This window comes from Corvus kubaryi, unplaced genomic scaffold (genome assembly GCF_017639235.1).
Source record: "Corvus kubaryi isolate FWS band 111438036 unplaced genomic scaffold, C.kubaryi_AGA036_p1.0 37264, whole genome shotgun sequence".
NCBI lineage: Eukaryota > Metazoa > Chordata > Aves > Passeriformes > Corvidae > Corvus > Corvus kubaryi.
Window position 1 is genome coordinate 3,057,453 of NW_024581079.1, and position 24,419 is coordinate 3,081,871.

At 51.9% G+C, this 24,419-nt stretch overlaps 1 protein-coding gene across 1 annotated transcript in view; it reads right to left on the reverse strand.

The window, feature by feature from the left end:
• Positions 1-24,419, reverse strand: part of EPHB1 (EPH receptor B1) — an 80,284-nt gene that overhangs the window by 49,871 nt on the left and 5,994 nt on the right. Inside the window, exons 2-3 of the mRNA XM_042024691.1 lie at positions 4,866-4,930; positions 300-981 (exon numbers count right to left, since the gene is read on the reverse strand). Of these exons, the coding sequence (XP_041880625.1) occupies positions 300-981; positions 4,866-4,930 (747 nt within the window). The remainder of the gene's footprint in view (positions 1-299; positions 982-4,865; positions 4,931-24,419) is intronic.

Here is a 24,419-nt window from a genome sequence, read left to right on the forward strand (position 1 = left end):
AACGAGGCAGATGAAAGAACCCGGCCGGAGAGCACGGCACTTTGAAGGCACCACATCACAGAGGTGACTTCCAGCAGGGTGGCAGCGGCACTGGCACCGCCACCCACACCCTCACCACGCTGCTCACCAGGTCTGGCCACTGACCAGAGCACACCGAGAAACCACAAGGCTGACCACTGCTCCCTGGAGCAAAACCACATCAGGGGAAGTACTGCCTACTGCACAAAACAGTTTGTTAGGGGACAAACATTTTACCCTGAAACAAACACCAAGGGCTTGTTGCCCAAAGCCAACCTTACCTTTGCAAGCCACGTTGTTCTCGGGCTCATAGCCAGCCTTGCAGGTGCAGCGGCCGATGGGCACCATCCACTCGCCGTCGCCGTTGCAGTACAGCTTGATGGGCACGTCCACCTCCTCGGCGTTGGGGATGCAGGTGCCGCGCGCCGTCACCAGAGAGGTGCTCTCCGCGCCCGTCATCGTCTCCGGGAAGATGGCGAAGTTCTGCACCACGCTGGGGCACTTCTTGAAGAAGACCCTGACAGACAGCAGAGACATGCAAGCCCCGTAGTCCTGGAAAGCCAGGTAAAAGCCATTGCGGGTCAGGGGCCCAAAGCTTCTCACTTCCGTGTTCACCTTCATCAGGCGGCCCCCAAAGTCCACCTGGGAGAAGCTCTCGTCAGCAGCGATGGTGTCCACTTTGAGGTAGGGTGCCTCCGTCCAGAAGGCGGACTTCTTGGTGGCAATGACAGAGTCTGTCTCGTAGTAGTAGAGGTTGAAGGTCTCCTTGCAGGAGCCGGGGACGTTGGGGAGGCTGCTGCAGTCCCGCACAGTGAAGCGCATCTCGGTGTAGATGCGGTGAGCCCCGCGCCGGTTGATGAAGGTGGTGAGGAGCCAGTTGTTCTGGTTGGGCTCGAAGACGTTGCACACCTGGTACGTACGGATGGTGTTGAGGTTCTCGTCGTAGCCACTGACTTCTTCCCACTGCAGAAAGGAGCAGGGAGAAGTGGTGAAAAGGAGGAAGAGGGGCCAGAGATGGCCGCTCACCCTGCATAGGGCAGGGCTGGGAGGACAATCCCAAAGTTCCAAAGGGGATGAGGAATGTGGTTATGGACACACAATGTGATGTACATGCGGACACCAGTCCAGGATCAGAAGAAATCCCCACCCTCTTACCCTTCCATGCCTCTCCCCATTGCTCCCAATTGATGTTAAGACGTCTTTTCCACGTGGGCAACTGCCTTATCTGCCCTGAGAGGATGTAAAAATGGGAAGAAAGATGGCCCAGGCACCTGGAGGCAGGAGGGAAGGCAGCACACAAGGCTACAGCTTCATTAAAGCCCGAGGCAGCACGTGGGCTGGAGAGCGAGCCTGACCCCAAGCTGCCGGCACAACGGGATCATTTCCCCCGGCAAAGAAAACCAACTAAATAAAACATTACTGCTGTGGAGAGAGGGAATATAGATTCGCAATTCGATTTATAGAAGGGCATTAATATAATCCAGGCTACAATTTCAATTAAGGGACAGCGGCAAACTGTGAATAGTCTATGATGGCATTAGAGTCCTACAGACAGATTTACAACCTCATAATCCATTCATTTTAACTAATCCATGTTTACAGTCTCCTCATAACAGCATTACTCATATGGCAATCTTTAAGCAGCTCCCTCAGTATTGGGGATCATTTCCAGGAGCGATGCTGCAGCAGCCCTCACGCCTGTGTTTACACGGGCACAACGGGTGATGCTACCCTGCCCTGTCACACTGAGTCCTGACGAGATGATGCACCACAACCAACCCTGAAACCTCACAGATTTTTCCCCCTCTTCCCTTTTCCATTGAACAACCACATTTCTCATCCCCAAGCTTCCCTCCTGTGAACCACAGCCTCGATGTAACAAAACACAGCTTTTTGTTTTGCTTTCAAAGCAGGGTCCTCCTCATGCTGCCAACAAGCGCAGCGGAACATTCACTCCCAGGCTCACCTCCTCAGCTCTGCTACGCTTAAGCCAAGATCAGAGCTCAAGGTTGCACGTTGTTGTTAAGCCATGGTTACCAAACCAGCAATAAAGCCTCCCTCATCCAGTACAGTGCTCTTCCTTCTCCTCCCATGCTGGGAAAGTGCTGTAAAGCCCCTTCTCCCCCATGCACAAGGCGTGGGGATTCAGTGCCCCTTCATTACCAGACACATTTTCAGAGCAGGAGCCGTACAATCCTCCCTGACCAAGGGGGTTGCCATTGTTTGCTGTTCCCACCTGGGCTTTGCATCACAGCCCTGCCTCCAATTAAGACCAGACAACGAGCTCTCCTCCAGCATTAACAGCAGTCCCATGGCTCTGCTGCCTTCACTGCAGGAATCCTCCTCTTCATCCTCAAAAACCTCAGAGCCTCAAAACTCAGAGCCAAAACCTGCCAACAAAACTCTGCTGCACTTCAAGGTTCCCTGCATTTAGGAACAGCACAAAATGCCCCTTGGAAAACCCTCAGTAGGGTCCAGGGCTGGATCCAGGCACTGCCTCGTGCATGCCTTGGGTTGAGCACTCCTGGTACCAGGCACTGGGAGCAGCAGGTCCCTGTGGCTGGAAGGACCCACAGTGCCAGCAGCTGCTGCCACCAACGCTCTAACAGCGACAAATGCATCATTTTGATGAGATGCTACTAAATAATTCACAGGGAGCTGGGGATTAAGTCAATGTTGTTCTCTGTCTCCACTGAGATTTAAAGCACGTCCATCAGGAAGAGCAGAAGGAGAGCCCACAGCCCGTCCTGGGGGACCACAGCCCCTGCAGCCTGGCTGGCACCAGGCCCCAGCATGAGCATCAACAGCCTGGGCCAAATCTGTGAGCTGGGGTGAGCAGCCCCTCTGGGAGCTCAGCATGCCATGGGGAGATGCCACCACCCAAAGGGAACCAAAAGGGACCCAAAGCCTGCACAAAGCCCATGCTGATGGCAACCCCAGGGTCAGGAGACGTGGCTCATCAAATCCCTGTGCCTCCAGCCCCAAGAGAGATGAGAACAGCCTCAGAGAAGGAGCTGAAATGCAGCAGCCGCCAGGAGCCTCTCCCACTGTCAGGAAAAGTGTGACCAGCAGGACCAGGGCAGTGACCATCATCCCCTGTGCTGGGCACTGCTGGGGCACCTCCAATCCTCTGTCCAGTTCTGGCCCCTCATGACAAGAAGGACATTGAGGGGCTGGAGCATGTCCAGGGAAGGGAACAGAGCTGGGGAAGGGGCTGGAACCCCAGAAGCGGCTGAGGGAGCTGGAAAAGGGGCTCAGGCTGGAGCAAAGGAGGCTCAGGGAGGACCTTGTGGCTCTGCACAAGTCCCTGACAGGAGGGGGCAGCCGGGGGGGGTCGGGCTCTGCTCGCAGGGAACAGGGACAGGAGGAGAGGGAACAGCCTCAAATTGGGCCAGGGGAGGTTTAGATTGGATATTAGGGAAAATTCCTTGCCAGAAAGGGTTGTCCAGCTCTGTCACAGCTGCCCAGGGCAGTGGTGGAGTCCCCATTCCTGGAGGGATTTAAAAGCTGGCCATACAGCTTTTGTGGCACCTGGGGACATGGGTCAGTGGTGGCCTTGGCAGTGCTGGGTTAATGGTTGGACTTGATGGTATGAGAGGGTTTTTCCAGCCTAAAGGATTCTGTGATTCTATGATTTTAGATAAGAGACTTGGCATTTAAAATACTTTGTGGAAGATTTAATACACACTCCTGTGAAGCAGAAGCCTCCCCAGGAACTCTCAGAGGAGTGAGAATTGGATGGCTGCAGGGATGCACAGAGGGATGGAGGGATGTGCACAGTGGGATGCAGGGATGGGGCTGGGGAGGGGCTTTACTCTGCTGCTCTGCAGAGGGTGAGACCACCATGCCTTACAACACAAGCTCCCCGCCTGCCTCGCACAGGCTTTCAGTGACAGCAGCTGCAGGCAGCTATTTATATCCCGTCTCCATCACCTGCACGTGCCCCTCCTGAATTTTTCCAGCAATTTATCTGGGCCCAGAATTTTTCCAAAGCAATTCAGTAGCAAAATACCCCAATTCAAGGGGCTCTGACATGTCTGGAGTGGATTTCATGCCTGCTGCAGGTGTGGCCCAGCTTTGGTGATAGTGTGCAAAATAATTTCTTTTGAAGACTTGGCCAAGCCAGTGACACCCTAACAAAGACACAGCCTGGCATCCCTTCCCCTCTGGTGCTACATCCTGGAGTCCCCAGGGGCTGCACCCAGCCTGCCTGTCCCACCGTGGTGCCCATCCATCAGCTCACATCCCCTCCCACCCGCAGCTCCATCTCTCACTTTTTCTGCCAGGAGAATGTGAGTCAGGTTATTTTATGCTTCCATTCCTCAAAGGCTCATATTATATAAAAAAGATGTTTTAAGTGCCTCAGGGTGTTTGGTTCCTCATTACTTCATAAAAGTGACATTAATAGCCAAGGAAGAGCACTGCCGAGTGCAATTATGGATGATGTTCCAGGTATGAAAGCTGGTTGGAGCCTGCTAATGTTTCCTAATTACAAGCCTTTTGGCACAGGGAGAGGGAAGGCACGAGCAGGGGGATGGAGAGCAGTGATGGGGCTGAACCCTTCAGGAGGGAGAAGGACAGGAAAGGCAAGGGAGAGCATGGAGCTGGAGAGATGGAGACAAGCTCCATCTTCACCAAGGCCCCAGGACTGGCTCAGGGAAGGGATGCTCAGACTGGCTCAGCCGGACAGCGATGCCCTGGCACCCCGTACCAGCCCTACGGGGCACCGCTGCTCCCACTGCAACTCCTCCGGCCTCCCACCAGCATTTTACCCCTATAAATAGGGGGATTAAAAGCATGGACCCCCCATAGATCACATAAGGGTCAGCTGGACAAGTGGAACTTACCCCTGAAGGTGGGTTGGCGGTCCAGCCCAGCTCGGCTGTTGCCGTCCGCGTATCCATCAAAGTTTCTGAGGAAACAGAAGAAAGTAAACCAGTTATTCCCTAAGTTTTCCATTACACTATAAGCACAGAGACGTGGGAAAACACTCAGTTGCTTTCCCAGAGCGTGCCCCTGACCTTTGGAGAGCTCGGGAATCAACAGCAGCTGCCCTAATGGACTCAAGGCAGTTTTGCTCCGGAGCAAATGGTGCAGGACAAGATTCTTTGCAAGGAGTCATGGCCTGAATCCAGCTCACACTGCCAGCTCTGACCCTTCCCTGCCCAGGAAAGGAAAATACTATCAGCAACACAAAAAAAATTTAAAAATTCAAAGATGCTGTATTTCACAGAGTCACATCATTCCCTACTTTTAGACGTAACAAAAAAAAACCCAGAACAACAAAACACAACGAGAATAATAGCGAGAGCAACACCATAAAGAAACAGATGGGGAAAACCCTCCAGGTTTTATTTATTTGTTTGCAGCAAGTAGACATGCAGATTAATTGCCTCAATTCCTGTGTCCCGACCAAACAGGAGGAGGAGATGTGCCGCTGGCAACTGGCAGAGCTGAACATGCCCCATCCCTCCTCTTTCCTGCGTGCTCCCAGGTACTCACAGCAGTGCCAGGAAAAGGGGTGCAACCAGAGAAATAAAGGTCAGGAAATAAAAATCAGCCCAGGAATCTGTGCTGCCACCGGGCTGCTGCTTTTAATCTCTCCACGGCTGCTCCCGCAATCACAAGCGGGAAACAAGACTCCGATTAATCTTCCAACCCCTCCCTTTGCCGGCCGCTCCGGGCTGCGACGCTGGAGAAGCATGATCAGGAACTCCCCACCCTGACACGAGTGATAAACGCTCCCAAAACCCCTCCCAGGGGTGAGTGAGCGTGGCCCTGGCGCAGGGAGAGCAAGGCAGTCCCCAGGCATGGAGAGAAAAGGGGCTGGGAGCTGGCGAAGCTTCTGCACCCAGAACAGGCCCCGGGATGCTGCGGTGGCACTGCCAGGGGGGTTCAAAGCCCACAGCCCCCCTGCTTTGCACGGTGCCAGGTCATTCCTGCTCACAGTGCCCTCGGAGAGGAGACGTTCCGCTCCTGCTGCATATGGCAAACACAAAAGCGTGGTGACCTTCACGCTATCACACGTCACTTTATGGTTTTGGTCATTTTCCATTTGGCAGAAGGCAGCTAAAAACATGGTATCCCAGCTGCAATTCCTCTCCAGCCTTAAATCGTGGAATCCAGGAATGGTTTGGGTTGGAAGGACCTTAAAGCTCATCCAGTGCTACCCCTGCCATGGGCAGGGACACCTTCCACTGTCCCAGGTTGCTCCAAGTCCTGTCCAACCTGGCCTTGGGCACTTCCAGGGATGGGGCAGCCCCAGCTTCTCTAGGAAGCTGTGCCAGGTCTTCATCACCCTCACAGGGAATATCCCATCCATCCCTGCCCTCTGGCAGTGGGAAGCCATTCCCTGTGTCCTGTCACTCCAGACCCCTGACGAAATGGGGCCGGGGGCTTGTGCTCCAGGCCTCCAGCAAGGTTCTACTCTCACCACCCTTCACCTTCCTACCACCTCCAGGCCTTCCTTCCCTTCCAAACAGCCCAGCCCCTAATTAGACAGCCATTAATCCTTGTAACAGCCCTTCAAATGAGCAGGAAGATGTGTGCAGGCATAAATGGATGAGGAGGTGGAAGCAACAGGCCATGCACACATCTCCCAGTGCCCCCTGCCAGTGGGGAGGGATGCTCTGAGAGCCCCTAAAACACTTGGTGTTCTCCCCCAAAGCAAGCAGAGTGTCCTTGTGCCACACAGGGGAAACTGGGGCAGGGAAGAACAAGGAGACACAGGGACCGTGGTCAGGCTGGGACCTGAGCTGGCTCATCCACCCTCTGTGATAAATAAGGACAGGCCCCATTACAGGAAGGGCACTTCTTCCAAAGGTTTATTCAGAAAGGCTTTTCACTCCATCATCTCCCTTCCTGCTCCACACACTTTCAGCTTCCTTCCCCGGGCTTTGACACAGGAATGTACTTTTGATAAAGCACAGCTGCCCTGTGGGACGGCAGCACACGAGGACCAGCTCTGCTCCAAGATGACACTCGCCAGGAGCCCTCCCAAAGTCTCACCCCTTCCCTTCTCTTGAGTTCCTCCCCAAAGGCTCCACGTGCTGGAAGGGAAGCAAGAAAGCACAGCAGCAATGCTTAAAAAAACCTCAAAATAATTAAGTAAATAGAGAAATTAATTAACAATAAATGAATACATGGAAAGGAACCAAGAGAAGCTTTCTCTTTGGATGCTTCTGGAGTCCCAAGGTGATTCTGTGGCCAGGGAGGTCGCACTCAAGAAGTTTCCACTGCAGATGCAGAGCTTGTGTTGCAAAATGTGGAATATGGAAAATTTTCTTAAGAAAGGATGCTCATTAGTGCTTGACCTTTGTAGCTTTCAAGCCTAATCAACAAGAAAGGAGATTTAAGCCGTGCAACAACAGCTCACGAGCTCTAAGTGGTGTCCTGGTGTTGGAAAGAGAAATTCCTTGTTGGTAGAATTGCCTTGCTAAGGTTTAGGGCTCCACACGTTTCAGTGATCTCAGTCCTGGACAGTGCCTGGGGAGAAGGATGTGCCACTGACAGTGGGCACACAGAATGCAGAACTTAGAGGCCACAAGGACATTTGGCAGAACCCCCACGACAAGGAAGAAACTGATAAAGGCAACCCAGCAACTGTGCTGAAATCAGCTCTGATGGGTCAAAGGCAGTTCTGGCAGGGGCAGATCATGAGCACCGACTCTCGGACCACTGACCCAAGAAACCACTGACCCAAAAGAAGAGAAAGACTGAGCACCTGGACTAATTAGCAGGAGAGAATAGTTAATCAGTAGAAGATAAAATACTAATTAGTAAGAGAATATTGTAGCCAATAAATGCTAATTCTTTTGATAGCTAAAATGTATAAATAGTAAAAAGCTTTTGGGGTGCTTGAACACCACTGAGCACCCAGGCTTGGGCAACTCTGAGATAAATAATCAATGTCTCTCTCAAGTGTGTAGTTATTGGCTTGCTGCACAGGGGATCCCATTTTTGTGGACAACACTTGCACTCCCATGGCTCCATGTTCCCAAAGCAGTTTGCAAAGCAAAGGAAGAAGAGAGCCTGACCCCCTATAGACCATCTCCTGCTCAGATCCTGTCCTATCCCTCAAGGACATTGCCACAGACAAGAAGATCCATAAACTGGCAAAATGGTTAATTTGGGAGTTTTTTGTTAAATACAGTAAGATGGTTAATTCCCTCCCTTCCAGTTCAAATTCCTGCTGAGTTCACCCAACCCTGTGACTGCAGAGGCACCGGCATCAGAAGGACACGGCTCAGCAGCTTCCTATTGACCTCTCCTATTTCCTCTTGGAGGAAACCTTGGTTTTTACTTCATTTTCTGGGATGAAAAAGTGACACTGTGACCTTGGTGGGGCATTTATGGACAGGCTGCTCGGGGCTATGACTGCTGAGCACCCTGCTTCAGCAGGAGAGGGTTTGCAGATCCCAAATCCTAGCAGAGAAAGTGGGAACAAGACAGAGATCCCAGCACCCACACCCCCAAAATATCCCTACAGGCTGGGGGACACAGGATCACCCCCCCACCTATCCATCACTTGGGATTGGGCAAGGAGGACAGGCAGGGAATGCTGCTAACAAGGGGATTAGTGCAGATCAGTGCCTGAGCAGCCCTAATGAGTAGAGAAGCCACATGGACACCTCGCACCTCCCCTTCCCACCTGCCTCGCCCTTCCGTGAGGACCAGTCCTCATTAATTGGCACAGGGTATTAATTAAACCCCCAGGGGTACATCCTTTCCCTGTGTCTCCGACATCCAGCACAGCATTGCTGCCCACGTAGAGTGAACCGAGTCACCTGTCACCTGGACCCAGCGGCCCCACCGTGCCAGGCTCCGTGCCCAAGACACTGCCACCCCCTCACCTGCCCCAGGCACCGCTCCTCCAGCATTTCCCTCCACACCTGCCCACCTGCACGTGGGCACAGCGGGTACCCAGGGATGCTCTGTGGTCGGGAGGGAGCTCAGCACGCTCGCTGGGAGAAGTCTCCAGGATCAGAGACTCTGCTGGCCAGGCTGTGATGGCCCAAGCCCTCATTAGGGAGAGAGGAGCTCTGCTACAGAGAGCTGAGCTTTCTTGGAGTGAAGAATCTTCAGCTGTATACAGTAGATTTTCTTTAATGGACACATTACTTTAAACTAAGCCTTCGCCATCTGTTCCAGTCCCTAATTATCAATACAAAAACAAACGTCTACTCACAATTACACTCATAACAAGTAAAGATGCCAGCAATTAGAATGCACCAGCTTCCCGTGCTGCGCAGCGCATCCATCTGGGATGGCACCCGCGCGATCCAGGCAGGGAGGACTCGCTGCTGTCCCGGGCTCCCCACACCCTCCCGGGCAAACCTGGCCAGGGATGACGCCTGCGGCAGGATAAGCTGCGCCTCAGAGGAGTGAAGGATGGGCTGGCATCCTTCCAACAGCAAGGAAAAAATAAGTTATTTGGGCGAGAATAGCCTTCATCTCACACCAGCTGATGCGTCTTGCCAACCACCCTTCCCGCAGGACTGAAGCCTCTTCCAGAAAAACCTTTCTGAACTGTCCAAAATTAAGCAGAACTTATTTCCCGAAATTCCCAGCCTGAAACCCGTATTTCAGACCTCCCAACGGCAGGCTCTTGCCACTCATGCCGTGAGAAGGTGTCACTTTTCCCTAGCAGGGAGCAGGATCTGGCTGCAGGCACAGACACACAAAGGGAGGCGGCCAACCCAAACTAACCCAACCCAATCGCATTTGGACGCTGTTATCTGGAAAGAAAGAGATACAACAACAAATTTTCTGCTCAGGGATGCCACAGACACTTCTACAATCACTCCTCAGTAACTGCCTCGGGTCCCTCTCCCGAAGCAAGGAACAGCAGCTCCCTCCCTCCTGCAAGAAGATAACGGCAGGAACCAGCCTAAGGCACTCGAAAGCAAATGCTTGGGCATATGTGGAGAGACACAGGCTTGTCTAAGACAACCAAGAGGAAAAAGATAGAAATTAAGCAAAATAAGGAGAGAGGAGGCTTGATAACAACAGATGGGGAGAGGGAGATTTGGAAAGGATGCCAGCTGCTGGAAATAAGCCCCCCAAGATGCGTGGGGAGCAGAGAGGTGGGTGGTGATAGCTGAGCCTTTGGAGGGAGGGGAGGCAGGAGGGCAGCTGAGTGAGGGGTGGGGCAGGGCACACAGGGCTTGGGTCCAGGGGCAGAGGATGCTCCACAGGTGGGATCCTCAGAGACTAATCCTGATGTGCCTCAGCAAGTGTCAATGGGGTCAGCGCACAGTCCAGCCCCAGAGCAGGTCCCTGGGCAGCCCCAGCCCCACAGCGTGGTTTTATGAAGGGGAACAATAGCAAGACTTCTTTTCCATAAGGAAAGCACTATATTTTGCCCTCTATTTCACGCTCATAAATGCCAAGCTTGCTTCCTACCTCTTCCTTCCCTTCCGAGAGCTTCAGCAAAATCAGCCCAAGGCAAGTGCACAGCTTGGGAAGCTTCTGTCCAAGTTTGGTGACATTACCAGGGAAAGGGAATGACAGGGAAACAGAGCCAAGACGCTTTATTCCCAAGCCTAGTGCTAAATAACATCAACCGCTATGGTATCGCAAGCTCTGCCTTCCCGGGGCTGTCGTGACTCCAAGCCATGCCCGTGTGCAGGTGGCACCACAGCTTCCAGCATCACCACTCCATACACTCGTGGTGTGCATCGCACCTCTCGATGCCAATAGAACTGAATTTAATTCTCACTGTTCCCACAGATCAATTTATCCTCCACTCCACTCTGGTGATATCTCACCTGCAGCACTGTGTCCAGCTCTGGAAGGACATGGGGCTCTTGGACAGAGTCCAGAGGAGGCCAAGAAGATAGCTAGAGGGATGGAGCAGCTCTGCTATGAGGTAAGGCTGGGAGAATTGGGATTGTTCAGCCTGGAGAAGAGAAGGCTCCAGGATGATCATAGATTGGTGTTTCAGCACATGACAGGGCTCCAAGAGAGCTGAGGAGGAACTGTGGAAAAGGGCATGGAGTTACAGGACATGGGGGAATGGCTTCCCACTGACAGAGAATACATTTAGGTTGGATATCAGGAAGAAATTCTTCCCTGTGAGGGTGCTGAGGCCCTGGCACAGGGTGCCCAGAGAAGCTGTGGCTGCCCCTGGATCCCTGGCAGTGTCCAAGGCCAGTTTGGATGGGGCTTGGAGCAGCCTGGGAGAGTGGAAGGTGTCCCTGCCCATGGCAGGGGTAGAACAACAGGAGCTTTAAGATCCTTCCAACCCAAACCATTCTGGGATTCTGTGATTCCATGAAAGCGTTCAAGCACACACCAGGAAGTTGCCTGAGTAATTCCAGGTTCCTCTCTATGACCACACTTCCAACCACAAGTCCATGTTTGTCTGTGCAAGTTTTTAATATATCCTGAAATTCAGATGGGGAAAAAGCAGGAATACAAAATCCATACAGCTCTGCCACATGGATTAAGGCAGTGAGCTGCTGGAGGCACATCCCACCCGAAATGCTGGAGGACTCCCCCTGTTTGGTTCCTGCTTGGAACTGTGAGGGGAGCGCTGCCGTGCCGGAGCCAGCGGCTGCGCAGCAGGAGCCTGTGGCATCTCCCAGATGGTTTAATTACAGCACTGGAGCGGCGGCAAAGGTACGAGCAGGATCAGCCTCTCCCCTCTGGCAAGAGCTGCTGCTCTTCACAGCTTCCTGAGAGCACCGACTTCCCAAAGCCGCTCCCAGCATCTCTGCGCTTTCAATCAAAAATATTACAGCAACAACTAATTACGTGCCATCATTCCCAGGGCTCTCTGCCTTTAATGGTGCATTTTGCTGCTACGGAACGGCGGTGGAACGGCTCTGGAAGTGCATAACGAGCTCTCCCCATCAATCTCCCGCGGGTTCGTTATGAAGGATTACCCACCGAGTAACAAACCCAGACATGGAGGGGGAGGATGCGCTGAACAACAACAAGTCAACACAAAATACTGCCCTCCTGTATTTTAAGGGTCTGTGCAAACCTCTCAGGAGAGAGGAGCAGCCGAGCCTGCTCTGCAAAGACATCCCAGCCATTGCCAGCGTGAGGAGATCTGCGGTGGCCAAAAATCCCCTCACTTCCAGCAGGAAAGGGAAGGAATTTCTATATATCAGGCAAGGACGAGCGTGCTGTGTCAATTTGTGATGGGATGCATTAAGCTGTGGCTGCACAGCACAGTCCCGGCCTCCTCCGGGATCCCCCGTCAATGCCACGGATTTCAGCGCGCAATGAAGATGCATCGCAGCAGGGCAGGCGATAACTTAATGAAGCTCAGATTTGGGGGTGTTTGCTCAGCAACTACAGAACAACTTTATCAATAAAGCGCTGCCTGCTGCGCCGCGGGATGAAACGCTCTAATTGCAAGTGGCAAACACTCCCCACATCAGGATACACTAAATTGAAATACGCTGGCTGATGTGCCTGAAAGCGCCCAATCAAACACCTGATCTATTTCTGCATTCACACACACGCGTGGCAAGAGAAAAACCCAAACCAAACCCCAGCCAAAAAAAGTTCAGGAGGTGATGCAAAGTCATCAAGTCCTGTTTACAACTCTCACTCCACCTCCAGCCCCAGCATCTCCCCTCGGTTTCCAGGCTCCAAAGGGACCTGACCCAGCGTGGATACGTGATGTTGGACAAGCTCAGAAGAAGCCATACAATCCATTTATCATAATCCTACCGAGGAGAGAGACAGTAAATCAAAGAGACAACCCGCCTGCAAATAAATTACCGAGGGGAGGGAGAGGGGGAGAGGGATAGAGAGGAAAAGAGAGAGAACTGCAGAGGGAGAGATAAGGGAAAGGGAAGGAAATGACAGAGAATTACCCAAAAATGCACACATCACAGGAAAAAAACAAACAAAGGGGACCGAATCAAATGGAAAGATAAGAGAGAAAAGATAAGGCTTTCAATACCTTTTGTTTTCCAAATTGCAAACCTATTTTAGAAAATTTGGAAACAAGTTTTCAAATATCAGGAACTCATTTGCTCCTGTCATGACAGAATCGGTTGCTGATATCACACTTTTTATAACTGCACACAGGCCCTGGATACCCAAAATCCACACACACCATACGCACAGATCACCGTCCGTACATCATCGTTTACAGTTTGGCAACTCAAAGTCAAGCAGCACCGAGGGCTGAGAGAGCACTTTAATGAACACCCTGGCCCCCCAAGACAGACCCAGCCATGCCAAGGGGCCATCCGGGGCAGGTAGATGATGTGGTTGTCTTTGAGGAGAACATTTTCCAGAACAATGTCACTATGCATTTAAATCTCCATCCCTGCTTTCTCAGGGCTGGGTTGCCAGCAATCCTCTCAGAATGCCGCAGCCTGCCCCAGAAATCACCATATGTCAGGCTTGGCATGTAACTCACTTCATCCTGCACAAGATGTGGAAGAGGAACTCGGCCAACCAGGGATGGGCAGAGGCTCTCCCAGAAACCTTAACCTCCAAAAAGCTTTGTGAGACTGCCTCAGAGAAGGTCCAGCTAAGTGGGGGAGAAGGTCTGGTTTGAAGGAAGGATCGCTTAGGTAGGGCAGAGCACTCGTCTGCTCTTCAGCATCCATGAGATCACCCTCAGGAGCACAGGGCAAAGCAGATGAAGGCTGAAGGTCGGGTGCCTGGAGACACTCTGTCCCTTGTCCATGTAGTCAGGTGGTTCCAGCACAGGCTGGGCACAGCGGCCTCGCATCACTGGACTCTTTGGGTGGAGACCAGCTGGCTTGGACACCCATCTCACCAGCTGAGAGAACAAGAAGGATCCAGAACTCCAACCCATCAAACATCCTGGGGGAGCACAAAGTCTTGAGAATAATCCAAACATTTTTGGGTAATGATGCCAACAACTTCCTATTTTCCGCTACTTTTCCGTAGCTCACATCTTGGTCAACATCCAAGTACCCACACTGGCTGCATGTGGTGTGCTCCAGCCAGGTTCAATGGAAGCAAGTGAGCTCACCCACGAGGACATTCTGCCAGGAGCTCCTCTCTTGGGAAAAGGGAACTTCATTACACTATCAGAAAGCAAAGAACTCCAAAAAGAGATAACAACCAATAAATACAAGCGGCGTGTGAGATTTTGCAGACAAGGGCCATTGAAGCCTAACGAGTTCTGTGGAAGTGGGCTCCTTATCAGCTGGGATTCTCTTGGAAATGAGAGCCTCTAAAGACAGAATTAGTCACCTGAGAAGACAGAGCTGCCATAAACATCAATAGCAGCTGCAATTACATGGGCTAGGATGAATTACAAGGATACACAGTCTTCATGCCTGGATCCATGGGACCCATAGGATTGCAGGGGATCTCCCCAGCAGCAGGCTCACATATGTCTTACAGGGGCACGTGCTTGGCTACAAAGCCAACTTCCAGTGCTGGAGTACAGTGGGTGCACTGAGCTTGGGTGAATTCATGTGCCAGACCTGTCTCTCCCTGTTCCCACAGCTCTCCTTCCCCACTGGATTTATTTTGCCTTACTCCAGGGTAGCACCGCCTGTGAGGAAAACTTGAAAAATCAAAACATTTATCCTGCGTTTCCCTACACATCATCACATCTTTAGATATTCAGGATGAGTCACTGTCTTGGACCACGTTCTCCAGAAAAGCTTCGCGTTCTCTACAGAAACAGGCGTCTCGTGGAGCCCTAAATCTGAAATGCCAGCCCTGCTGTCACAGAGCCCTCGCGCCCAGAGCTGCACCTGGCACCGCCCAGCTCCTATTTACTAGATCTTATTTTAAAATGTCAGAGGGATTCTGCGTGAGCCACAAACATGACAGACTGCTCAGAGCAAGCACCGCCAGGGGACTCAAGCTTAGCCTGGGCACAACTGCTCCCAGTGCAGCCGAGGGCTTGCTGCTCCCCCAGTCACCAACACCTGGGGGAAAAGCCTCACTTTTCACCCCAGCACAGACCAGCTGCAGCCTGACTGATCCTCTATTTTTTAATGCAGCTTCTGGCACATACTAAAGCCTTCTGGGGGGCCAGCCAAAAGTTTCATGAGTAAGCAAAAACTAAAAAATAGCATTTCTGTTCTACGCATGCACAGGGGATCTCCGGGGGAGAAGAGGGAAAGCAGCAGGGCGAGAGTGGAATCACACAGAGATGCTCCGGCCGAGCTGGAGACGACAAGCGATCCGCAGCTGCGGGAGCAGAGTCGTCAAGGGGAGGAGGTGGAAATATTGAACCTCAAACGGAGCAAGCTGCAAAAGCGCCGGCTCCCGCGCCGCCCCCCAGCCCGGCGCCGGCCGTGCCGAGCGTCGTCTCTGCGGCTCCTGCGCCATATGGAGTGAGCCCGCGAGTGCAAACGAGGCAAAGAGCGCGAGAGGCAAAGGCAAATCAATCTGTGCCACCACAGCAGCACACGGGGCTGCTGGCAGCACAGGGAAGCCTCCGTCAGGACACGGACGGGATGGGGGAAGGCTCTGCCTTGCGTCCCTGGGAATGCCTTGGTGGAGAAGCCCATCACCCACCCAGTCCCCCCCACCATCCGAAAGGGATGTAGCAAAGGCAACAGGTCCATTGGAAAGGGCAGAGCACCCCATCAGCAGACCCTGCTGGGTTCTTTGCTCTGGCTCCACATCCAAATGCCACTTCCCTAAATGCCCTGGAAACTCGTCCTGGGCTCTCCCAGCTTTGCCTTTCTTTTTTTCTTCTTCTTCTTCACTTTTAGATTTGGACAAAACAAGAAGCAGCCAGGATCTGTAACTATCCTGCAACCTATCCAAAAAGCTTTCCTATCAGTCTGAGCCACCTTTAGGTATGTACACACACAGCTGGTCTGTGTTGGCCAAGATTTCCAAACACCCATTCATTCACACAAGGTGCCAGCTCCAACGGGCCAGTGGGGCCGGGTTAAATCCTTGCCCAAATTCACCAACAACTACCAGGGACTGTAATCACCTTGGAAGATGCTCTTCATCAACAGGTTCAGGACCCTTTGTTGTAACCTCATGGTGCATCATCCAAATGGTGCTGGAAGCAGCGGGCAAACAGCTGTCTGCCTTGCCCAGCTCATGCCAGCACAGAGGCAGCACAAAGGGTCCCCCCACATCCAGAGCCTCTTCTGTGAGAAGGGAGGAACACAAGCACTCCTCTAAGTCAACCTTAAATCACAAGATTTTGCTCAGGGCCATTCTTATGCTGAGCTTTTCCCGCAAGCTGCAGTGCCCAGCTGAGCTGCTGCACAACCGCAGCTCCCACGGGCCCTAGGGGTGAGGAAGGGGAGGAGGAAGAGGAGGATGCTGGCAGGAGGTGCTGCTTGGCAGCCCGCCTGCCTGGCACACCCCTGCCTCCAGCCCCAGCGCCTGCGCAAGCTGGGAAAAGGCTCCAGCATGAGGACGGCCATCTGCGTGCCGGGAGCCGCGCCAAGGAGGGTTCAGGGATTTTTTCCCCCTCCTCCTCAGGACAGTCTCCTTCCCAAATGCTGACTTTACACACGGGTGACACCTCGCCAAAAAACTTCAGCATGGTTGCAGGAAGGTAACCAAGGAGAAGTGCCCCAGTCAGCCAGCCCAGTCACTGACCAAAGCCCAGGAAGTGCCCGTGATCCACTGCAGGTGAGGGATGGTCCCGGCACCACCAGCACAGCTCCATTTCATGCAACACCAGCTCTGCTCATTTTTAAAGCATTGCTGGTTGATGATAAAGTTCCCCTGAAGCTCATCTCCATACCCACCTCTTCTCCTGATGACGGTGACCCATCCTCCCTGATTGTGGTTTCCTTGCTGAAATAAATCACTTTAAGTGCACATTGTGCTCTGGGTCTCATTACTGTTCATCATCTTCTGCGCAACGGAGCTGTCACATCCTCGCAAACTCTGTCACCTGGGCGACACGGGAGCCATTTGGGAGGGCAGGCAAGTGGGAAGAAAGAGCCCAGGGCTTGACAGGGTACCAGGAGTTTCCCATTCCTCTCCTCTGCAGCATTTGAATGGTGGGCTCGCACCCCTCATGGCAGAAAAGCTCAGGAGAACAAAAGCAAGAAGGTGCAACACATGTCCAAGATGGGATCGGTGCACCAAGGCCCCAGACAGATGGCAGCAGGGGTGGCACATGCACCTCGACGGCCAAGAGGGTCTTCCCTCAGTGAGTTATGCCCCTGCTAGAAAACCTCCTCCAGAAGAGGTGGAAGAAACTCTCCTCCCCCAAATTAGAGTAGAAACACCTAAAGAAGGGAAAGAGGAAGAGCCAGGCATGGGGGCAGCAAGATGGTCACCAATCCCTCTCCAGGTGGATCCTAGGCAGCACCACGCTGAACTCCTCCTCACAGACGGGTGCTTCCCACTCCACGAGGTTGCTCCAGATTAATCCAGAACAGAAGGCCGGGTCATGCTGCATACAGTAAATTAAAAGCTCTGTGCCAAAACCCCACAAGGATCCCCACAAAGGCACCGTTTGCTTGTCGCATCACTTTTGAAAGGCAAACACTCAGAGAGAAAGGGAGTGATTAAGGCTGCTGCTAATCCTGGAGTGTCCACAAAGATGGGTCTGCTGGGTTGTTATCAAGGACAGAGTGTAAGTACCACTGGCCCCCAGACAGCCACTGGTCCTGTGAGGGGCTGGGACCAGCCTGGAAGGAAAGGCCAACCCACAGAGCCAGGAAGGAGCTGCTCACCCAGCCAACCTGCCCATGCAGCCAACGCCCTGAGCATCAGCATGAGCACAGCTCCCTGGGGAGAGAAGCTGTTTCCTGGCCTGATGTCTGGGAGGGTGCAAAGGTTTGGGTTTCCCACCGAGTACACAACACCTACAAAAATCCTGGAGCGTGGCTGTGGAGAAGACACACTGCTCTCACACCTTCCACAAGGTCAACATTCGTGCTTGTCTAAAACACTCCATCTCACCTCTCCCATCACAGCTTCAAAGGAGAACACCTCTGGCTGCTCTGGTGACCACGGCAGGAGAAGACCCCCAGAAAGGTAAGCAGGAGAAAAACCTCACAGATGCAGAAGATCCCTGGAGACGCAGAAGACCCCCCGACAGGTCATCCATCCGTGCCAGAAAGGATTCCCCAGGTGGTCCCTGGGGCTTTGCTTGGCTCTGCCAGCATCCCACCCCTCCATGCCAAGCATCCTGCTGCAGCATGGAGACCCCCGTGCCCCCTCCTCGCCCAGGGCACTCACACACATGTTCGCACACGCCGGCGTGGAGCGGGAGGGGAAGCCAGGCTGCAGGAATAACACAGGCACACAAACAAAAGAGCACAAGCCATTAATCTGGGTGAACCAGAGGAAATGAAATCATTATGTCTGCAGCTACAACATCCCGAGGAACAAATTTCCTGCCTGGATAATAAATGGATTCTTTTGTTTCACATTGGCCCCGACCACATGAGTCTCTTGGCCTATTCCTCATCCAAAACATCTTGCTGTATAAATACCCAGACAGGTTCAAATTTCAGCTGCTAAAAATATGTTTTAATTATAATAATATATAATAATAATAACAACAAAAAAAAGATGGATCTACAGACTCCCCTTGCCTCCTAAACAACCTCTGAAGGCTTTCCAGCAGGCAAGCAAGCAAACAAAAAGTCCCAAAGTTGCCAAAAACAGCTGAACAGCACAAATGCAGCCTTTAAAAAATGACTGAGGCACCTGAAAGCAGCTCCAGGTTAATGCTTACAATAAATAACCCCTGTCAGAAAGAAAAATTAGGGGTGCATGAAGATTTGAAGCACCAATGGCCCAGAAGCATCTCCTAAGTACTTCCCAGCAACAGGACGGGACCAAAGCCACATGGCACATCAATGACAGCTCCAACTTGGGGCTGTGCAGGTTTTCTTCTGAGCCAGGTTTTCTTCTGGTGGCTTGCTAGGGCTTGGGATTTATCCATTGGATGGATGGGGGGGAATGCAAGATCTGGCCTCCTCTGGCTTGGCACGATGCTCCCCAGCTGCAGGAGTCTCCAGGGATGCAGACCTTGAAGAGAGCTGCGTGAATGACTGGTTCCAGCCGTTCCTTTAATCTGCAACTCCATCACATCACTCACTTAAAACCATTTTTGCATCTAATTGCATATTTTCCTTCTGCTTTCAGCTTCTTTTCGCTCGCCTTCCCAGCTTCACCAACACATTGTGAGCACTGCAACAAGTTTCAAAACAAGACGCGGTTTTGAAGCCAAACATCAAAGCGCCTTGGTGCACAAAGTCCAAATTGTTTGGATGTTAAAGAGAGACCTCCAAACAGGGAAACAAGGTCAAAAATTCCTTCCATCTAGCAGGCAGCCAGGGGCAGAAGATCCAACCAAGCCCACCGTGCTCAACCACAGCTCTTACTCAGGGCTGGACTTGTTCTCCATCACCCCAAACATCCCAGCACCCAATGACTTCTCTTCAATTCCACACACAGACAGAGGAAGCCCCTGGTGCATCACACCAACAGAACCTCAATTTTGGTTTCCTTTGAGGGTCATCTTTAATTCCAGTTACATTGTGGATGCTGGGGAAAGCATCCAAGCACAGCTGCTGCCTCATTTCTGTCGCTTATCACCACTGTTACTTCAAGGAAGGGGAGGGGGAAAAAGAAAGGAAAAAAAAAAAAACCAACAGTCCTTGGAAACTAAATATTTACACACCCACATAGGCTAATCCCAGCAGATCCAAGGGTGGGAAGCCTATTAAAGAAACATCCCTAATTACTTTCCCATTTTAAAGGGAATAATCTGGCCATTAGCTCGAATGCTTTACTTAAGTAATCACTTATTTTTCAAGAGGAATAATCTGCTGCTGTGTGCACAGACAGGACTGGGGGCTGAGAAACTATTTTTATACCCTTTCCTCAGGTACAGCCAAGTGGCACAGAGGGGCTGGAGGAAGAGAGGGGAGTCAGGAGGTCAACACATGCCACCCTTGGGAGGCCACTCCTGGCACACAGACAGAGGCAGCTCATGCTCTGACACCTTGCCGGTCCCTCGACTGCACTACAAAGAAACTTTGTTGGGAAAAGGGGAGTTCTCAAGGAAACATGGGAAAGAAAAATGGGAACAGAGCCCAGACACCTTGAAAGGCCATCAGTCCCCTCACAACGATGCCCTGGCAAATGCCCCTGTCCCTCCCAGCAGTGCCAGGAGCAGGGAAACACAGCAGGCTGATACTGCAAAACACTGATTTTTCAAGAGCGTCTTTCGGTCCCTTTTTGCTGATGTATTAACAAAACATTCTCTTATCAAAAAGTCAGGTGGTTTCTGCAGGAAAAAAATGTCAGGAATCCAGACACGGCGATGTATGGAAGGATTCCCAATACCCCCCCTGTAACAGCAAAGCAAAGAGCAGCAATTTGCTAATTGGCAACAGCCGCTGCGCTGCTCGAGGAAAGGGCTGGAACCTTGAGGATGGGCACAAGTTTGATTATAAGACACGCTCAGTGGATCATTTAGAAAGATAAAACCACGCTCGCTCTGCCGCAGCCAGCTATTAAAAGTGGAGAATGTTATTTCAGGTAATAAAGAGCAAGACCTGAGGACCAGCCTGGGAATTCAAATTTACAACTTGTATCAAATTCATCTGCTGTAAAACTTCACCTAGTTTATAAGTTTCTCACCAACTTCATAAAACATGTTTTATTATTATTGTTTTCTGACTCTCCTGCCTTAATAAAATTCCTCTCCCAGCCTGTGTGGGTGTTGCATTATAAACATTTGCACTTTGATTCATTCAAGACTGCAGAAAGCTTTCAAGGTAACCTATTAGGAATACTTTAAATGGTTCAAAGACATCCCAGTTTCCCCTGAACGCCGCAAAGCTTTAAAGAACAAAATAAAAACATGCCTTGCTGCGAACCACCTCCAAAAATCTGCTGGGCTGGTGACTCAGGAAATGAGAGTGACCACACAGGCCAGCCAGGAGGGGTCCAGAGTCGGAAAACACAGGAGTTACCAGGGCACAGGGTAAGGTGGGCACCCACCCATCACTCCCCAAGCCCCCTCGCCAGGGAGCTGGTGGGATTTATTAACAAAAGATTCTCTTGGGGATGATGTGAGTGTGTCCCACTGGTAGGAGGCAGCCAGACCATTTTTGGGGATGCTGCTGAGTGGCTCCCACTGGTGGGAGGCAGCTGGACCATTTTCAGGGATGCTGCCAAAGCTCTTCCCACTAGTGGGAGGCAGCTGGGCCATTTTTGGGGATGCTGTTGAGTGGCTCCCACTGGTGGGAGGCAGCTGGACTGTTTTTGGGGATGCTGCCAAGTGGTTCCCACTGGTGGGAGGCAGCCAGACCATCTTCCCACAAGTGAAGGACCCAACCATGCAAAACCAGGGATTCCCTCATCCCCAATCAGCAAGCGGAGCCCAGCGCTGGCACACAAAGCAGAGCTAGAGGGGGCTGGACACAGCGTCCTTCTCAAAGCAGCCCCTTTTCTCCTGCCTCAGGAGAAGTTAAGGAGCCTGCTGAAGTTAAGGAGCAGCCTTTGGTGGCTCTGAGCGGGCTCTGGAGGCAGGCTCTGAGCAGCCTCCCTCCCGTGGGCGCGCAGCAGTGCCACCAGTGCGGCGATAACCCATGAGAATAAAAGCTGAGTTTTAGGAGGATGCTGAACACAATTAGCTCGTGCCCTTACAGCTCCCACCAGCCAGCAGCCACCTCCTCTCCTCCACCACGTTGGCTGCAGCATCCAGGGGCCGGGGGGACACAGCCAGCCCATGGACAGAGCTCAGGAGGGCTCGACCTGAGCTGAGTCCAGAGAAAAAGGCATTGATGCCTTTAGTTCTGCACAGCTGCAGCTTCTCTCCACTTGACTGAGCAAGAGGGAGATTACCTGGCACAATGCACGTGGCTCAAGGAGCCACACGTCCCTCCCTAGGAAACATGGTACAGAACTGATCCTCCTTTCTTTCATTAAACCAGAAATTACCACCTTAGAGGCCATCTCTGGTCACAATAACATCATTGTATGTGACTTCACAGTGCCTCTGTTGAGAGCCTGATGGGCTCAAACAACTTAGACCCCCACCAGCAACTTCAGCTCAAGAAGCAAAGCACAGGCAGCAAAGGCCACAGATCTCCAGGAGATTCATCCACTTGTGTGGAGCTTCTGGAGAGCTTCAGCCAAACTCCACAGGCTGGGGAAGAGCTCTGTGCTCTGGGTTCACTTGCAGCCAGTTCATGCCCATAATTTCCAGGACTAAATAAAAACTGCATTAAAAATAATCACAGCAGAAGAGCAGGGATGGAGTGGCCACATGGTGAGGGCAAACACAGGGAGAGCTGGAGAGCTATGTTTGGAGAGCTGGAGAGCAGCCTCTCCAGCTCCATGGGTACATCACAGAAGGCAAAGGTGCTGGACTAGTCAAAACCATTACCAGAAGCACTTCTGAGAGAACAATTGTGACAATTTTCTTACTTCCAAACACATTTGTTTCAAATGAAAAGCAAAGCCAGCACCAAACGGAGCACTCCAAGAGCATCCCACTCGTGCTCTCTCCCTACATGCCCATCCTGTTCCTTGGGCATTTGGAAACCAGAAGCTACAGATTTTTGGTGAAAAGGCTGTCTCCCTCCCAGTCTCCCCGTCCAGAGGGCAGGGAATGCCCAGTGGGCCCAGAGCAGCCCCCCACAGCACACTGTTCTCCTCCTGCCCCCTGAGAGCAGTGTTTCCCTTTCAACTCTTCTGCTGAGTTCCCAGTTTTCCTGGGGAAGATGTAATTCACACCCCTCTTCCTGTTCCACAGTGATTTAATGTCTTTTGAGCAAAATGCAATTATCCTCATATCAACAGGGCCCTAGCGAGGATGATAATGAGCCGGCTCCAACCCCGCGGCTACGGAAGCGGCTGAAGCCAGCGGAGGCCTCGAGTAATCAAAGGCCCGTCCCCGGCCTCCGATTGCTGAACAAGAAATGAAAAACCTCCATAAAACTTCAAACACTGCCATTCCCTGCTCCATCCCTCCACCCGTGGTGGGGGTTTTAGCACCAGGAGACAAGCGACCAACACCAGCTCCAGGTCCCTCTGATGTCCTGCAATCTTTAGTGTGTAACTCTAAACTCCATACAGAGTGTTAGCTACTGTTCTCCTATTTTGGTCAGACAAAACAATTCCTCTCTAGGCCTGGCAATCAAGGACACCTGACTGTCTCAGGCCCTGAGAAATGTAAACAAAAGTGAGTTGGGGGGCAAGCAAACTTGGGGTAAATGACTTCATTACCTGAACCTGTAAATGGAAGATTCACCCCCAACATACAAATGGACCAAACTTATAAAAGTATGAAAACCCATGACCCCATTGCCCATTTGGGTGTAGGCCCTGGAGTCTTTGACTGCCCTAATGTACCTGAAGGCCCTTCAATAAATATAACCACTTTTATTCTCTTAATTTTGTCTGGCCTCTGATTTTAGGTAGTCCCAAAAGGCATCACCCCCAGCTTCATCACACCCAGCTGCATTTTGGGTGTCACCTGCCAGGTCACCCAGAGCACCCCAGGGCAGAGAGAGGGCACGGGGGCATCGACCTTCTGCTCCAAGCAGACACAGCAGCCCTGTATGCCCAGGTTCTGGGGCTCAAGGAGAAGCAGCCCCCACCCCAAGTTGGAGGTGCCTTGCTTTGCCCCAGGACATGCAAATAAAGGTGTCCTCCTGCTCTGCCCTGCAAACAGGAAGAAAATAGAGAAAGGGATGGAAAGACGTGGACATGCAACAGGTCTTGGGCTTTGCAGGACTGCAGAGGCTTCCTGGGAGACAGCAGAGCCAGGAGCAGGGAGCATCCAGTGAGCTAAGCTGCCCATCCCCTCAAAAAAAATAATATATAGCCAGGCAAAGACACTAAAACCCAGCTGTGCTCAGAGCATTCCAAGGAAAATGCTGGTTGGGTTTGAATAATCCAAAGCTTGGTTCCCAGTTGCTGTTGGGATGTGGCTCACTGGGTACTAGTGCATTGGAGAGGCAGGTGGGATGAGAGAAGGGCTTTTGAGGAGAGAGCATCATAAAACAATCCTTTGAAGTCGTGATGAAACCCCCATCGAGGATGGCAGGAAACAGCCGGGAAGTGAGGATTTCCACAGCCTCTTACCTATTCCCACCCACCACTTTTACTCCTTGCGTAACAACTCAAAGCTTCATCAGCTCCAACCACCAGTAACCCTGACTGGATGCCTCCCCAGATAATAAACATTTCCTTCACTACTAACGAGCACATACCTGAGGCTTTATTAATGCCTACTTACTTGGCCTGGATATTTCCAAATTTTAAATAAGTAAGTAAATAAAATCCTAGAATCCCTGAATGGTTTGGGTTGGGAGAGACCTTAAAGATCATCTCATTCCACCTCTTAGCCATGGGCAGGGACAACTTCCACTAGATCTTAGTAATAACCTAAATAACCTTAATACTGTTAAAAATCACCAAGATTACCTTAATACCGTATTTTTTTTCTCCCCCCCAATCTGGAAGGACCTTGGAAGGAC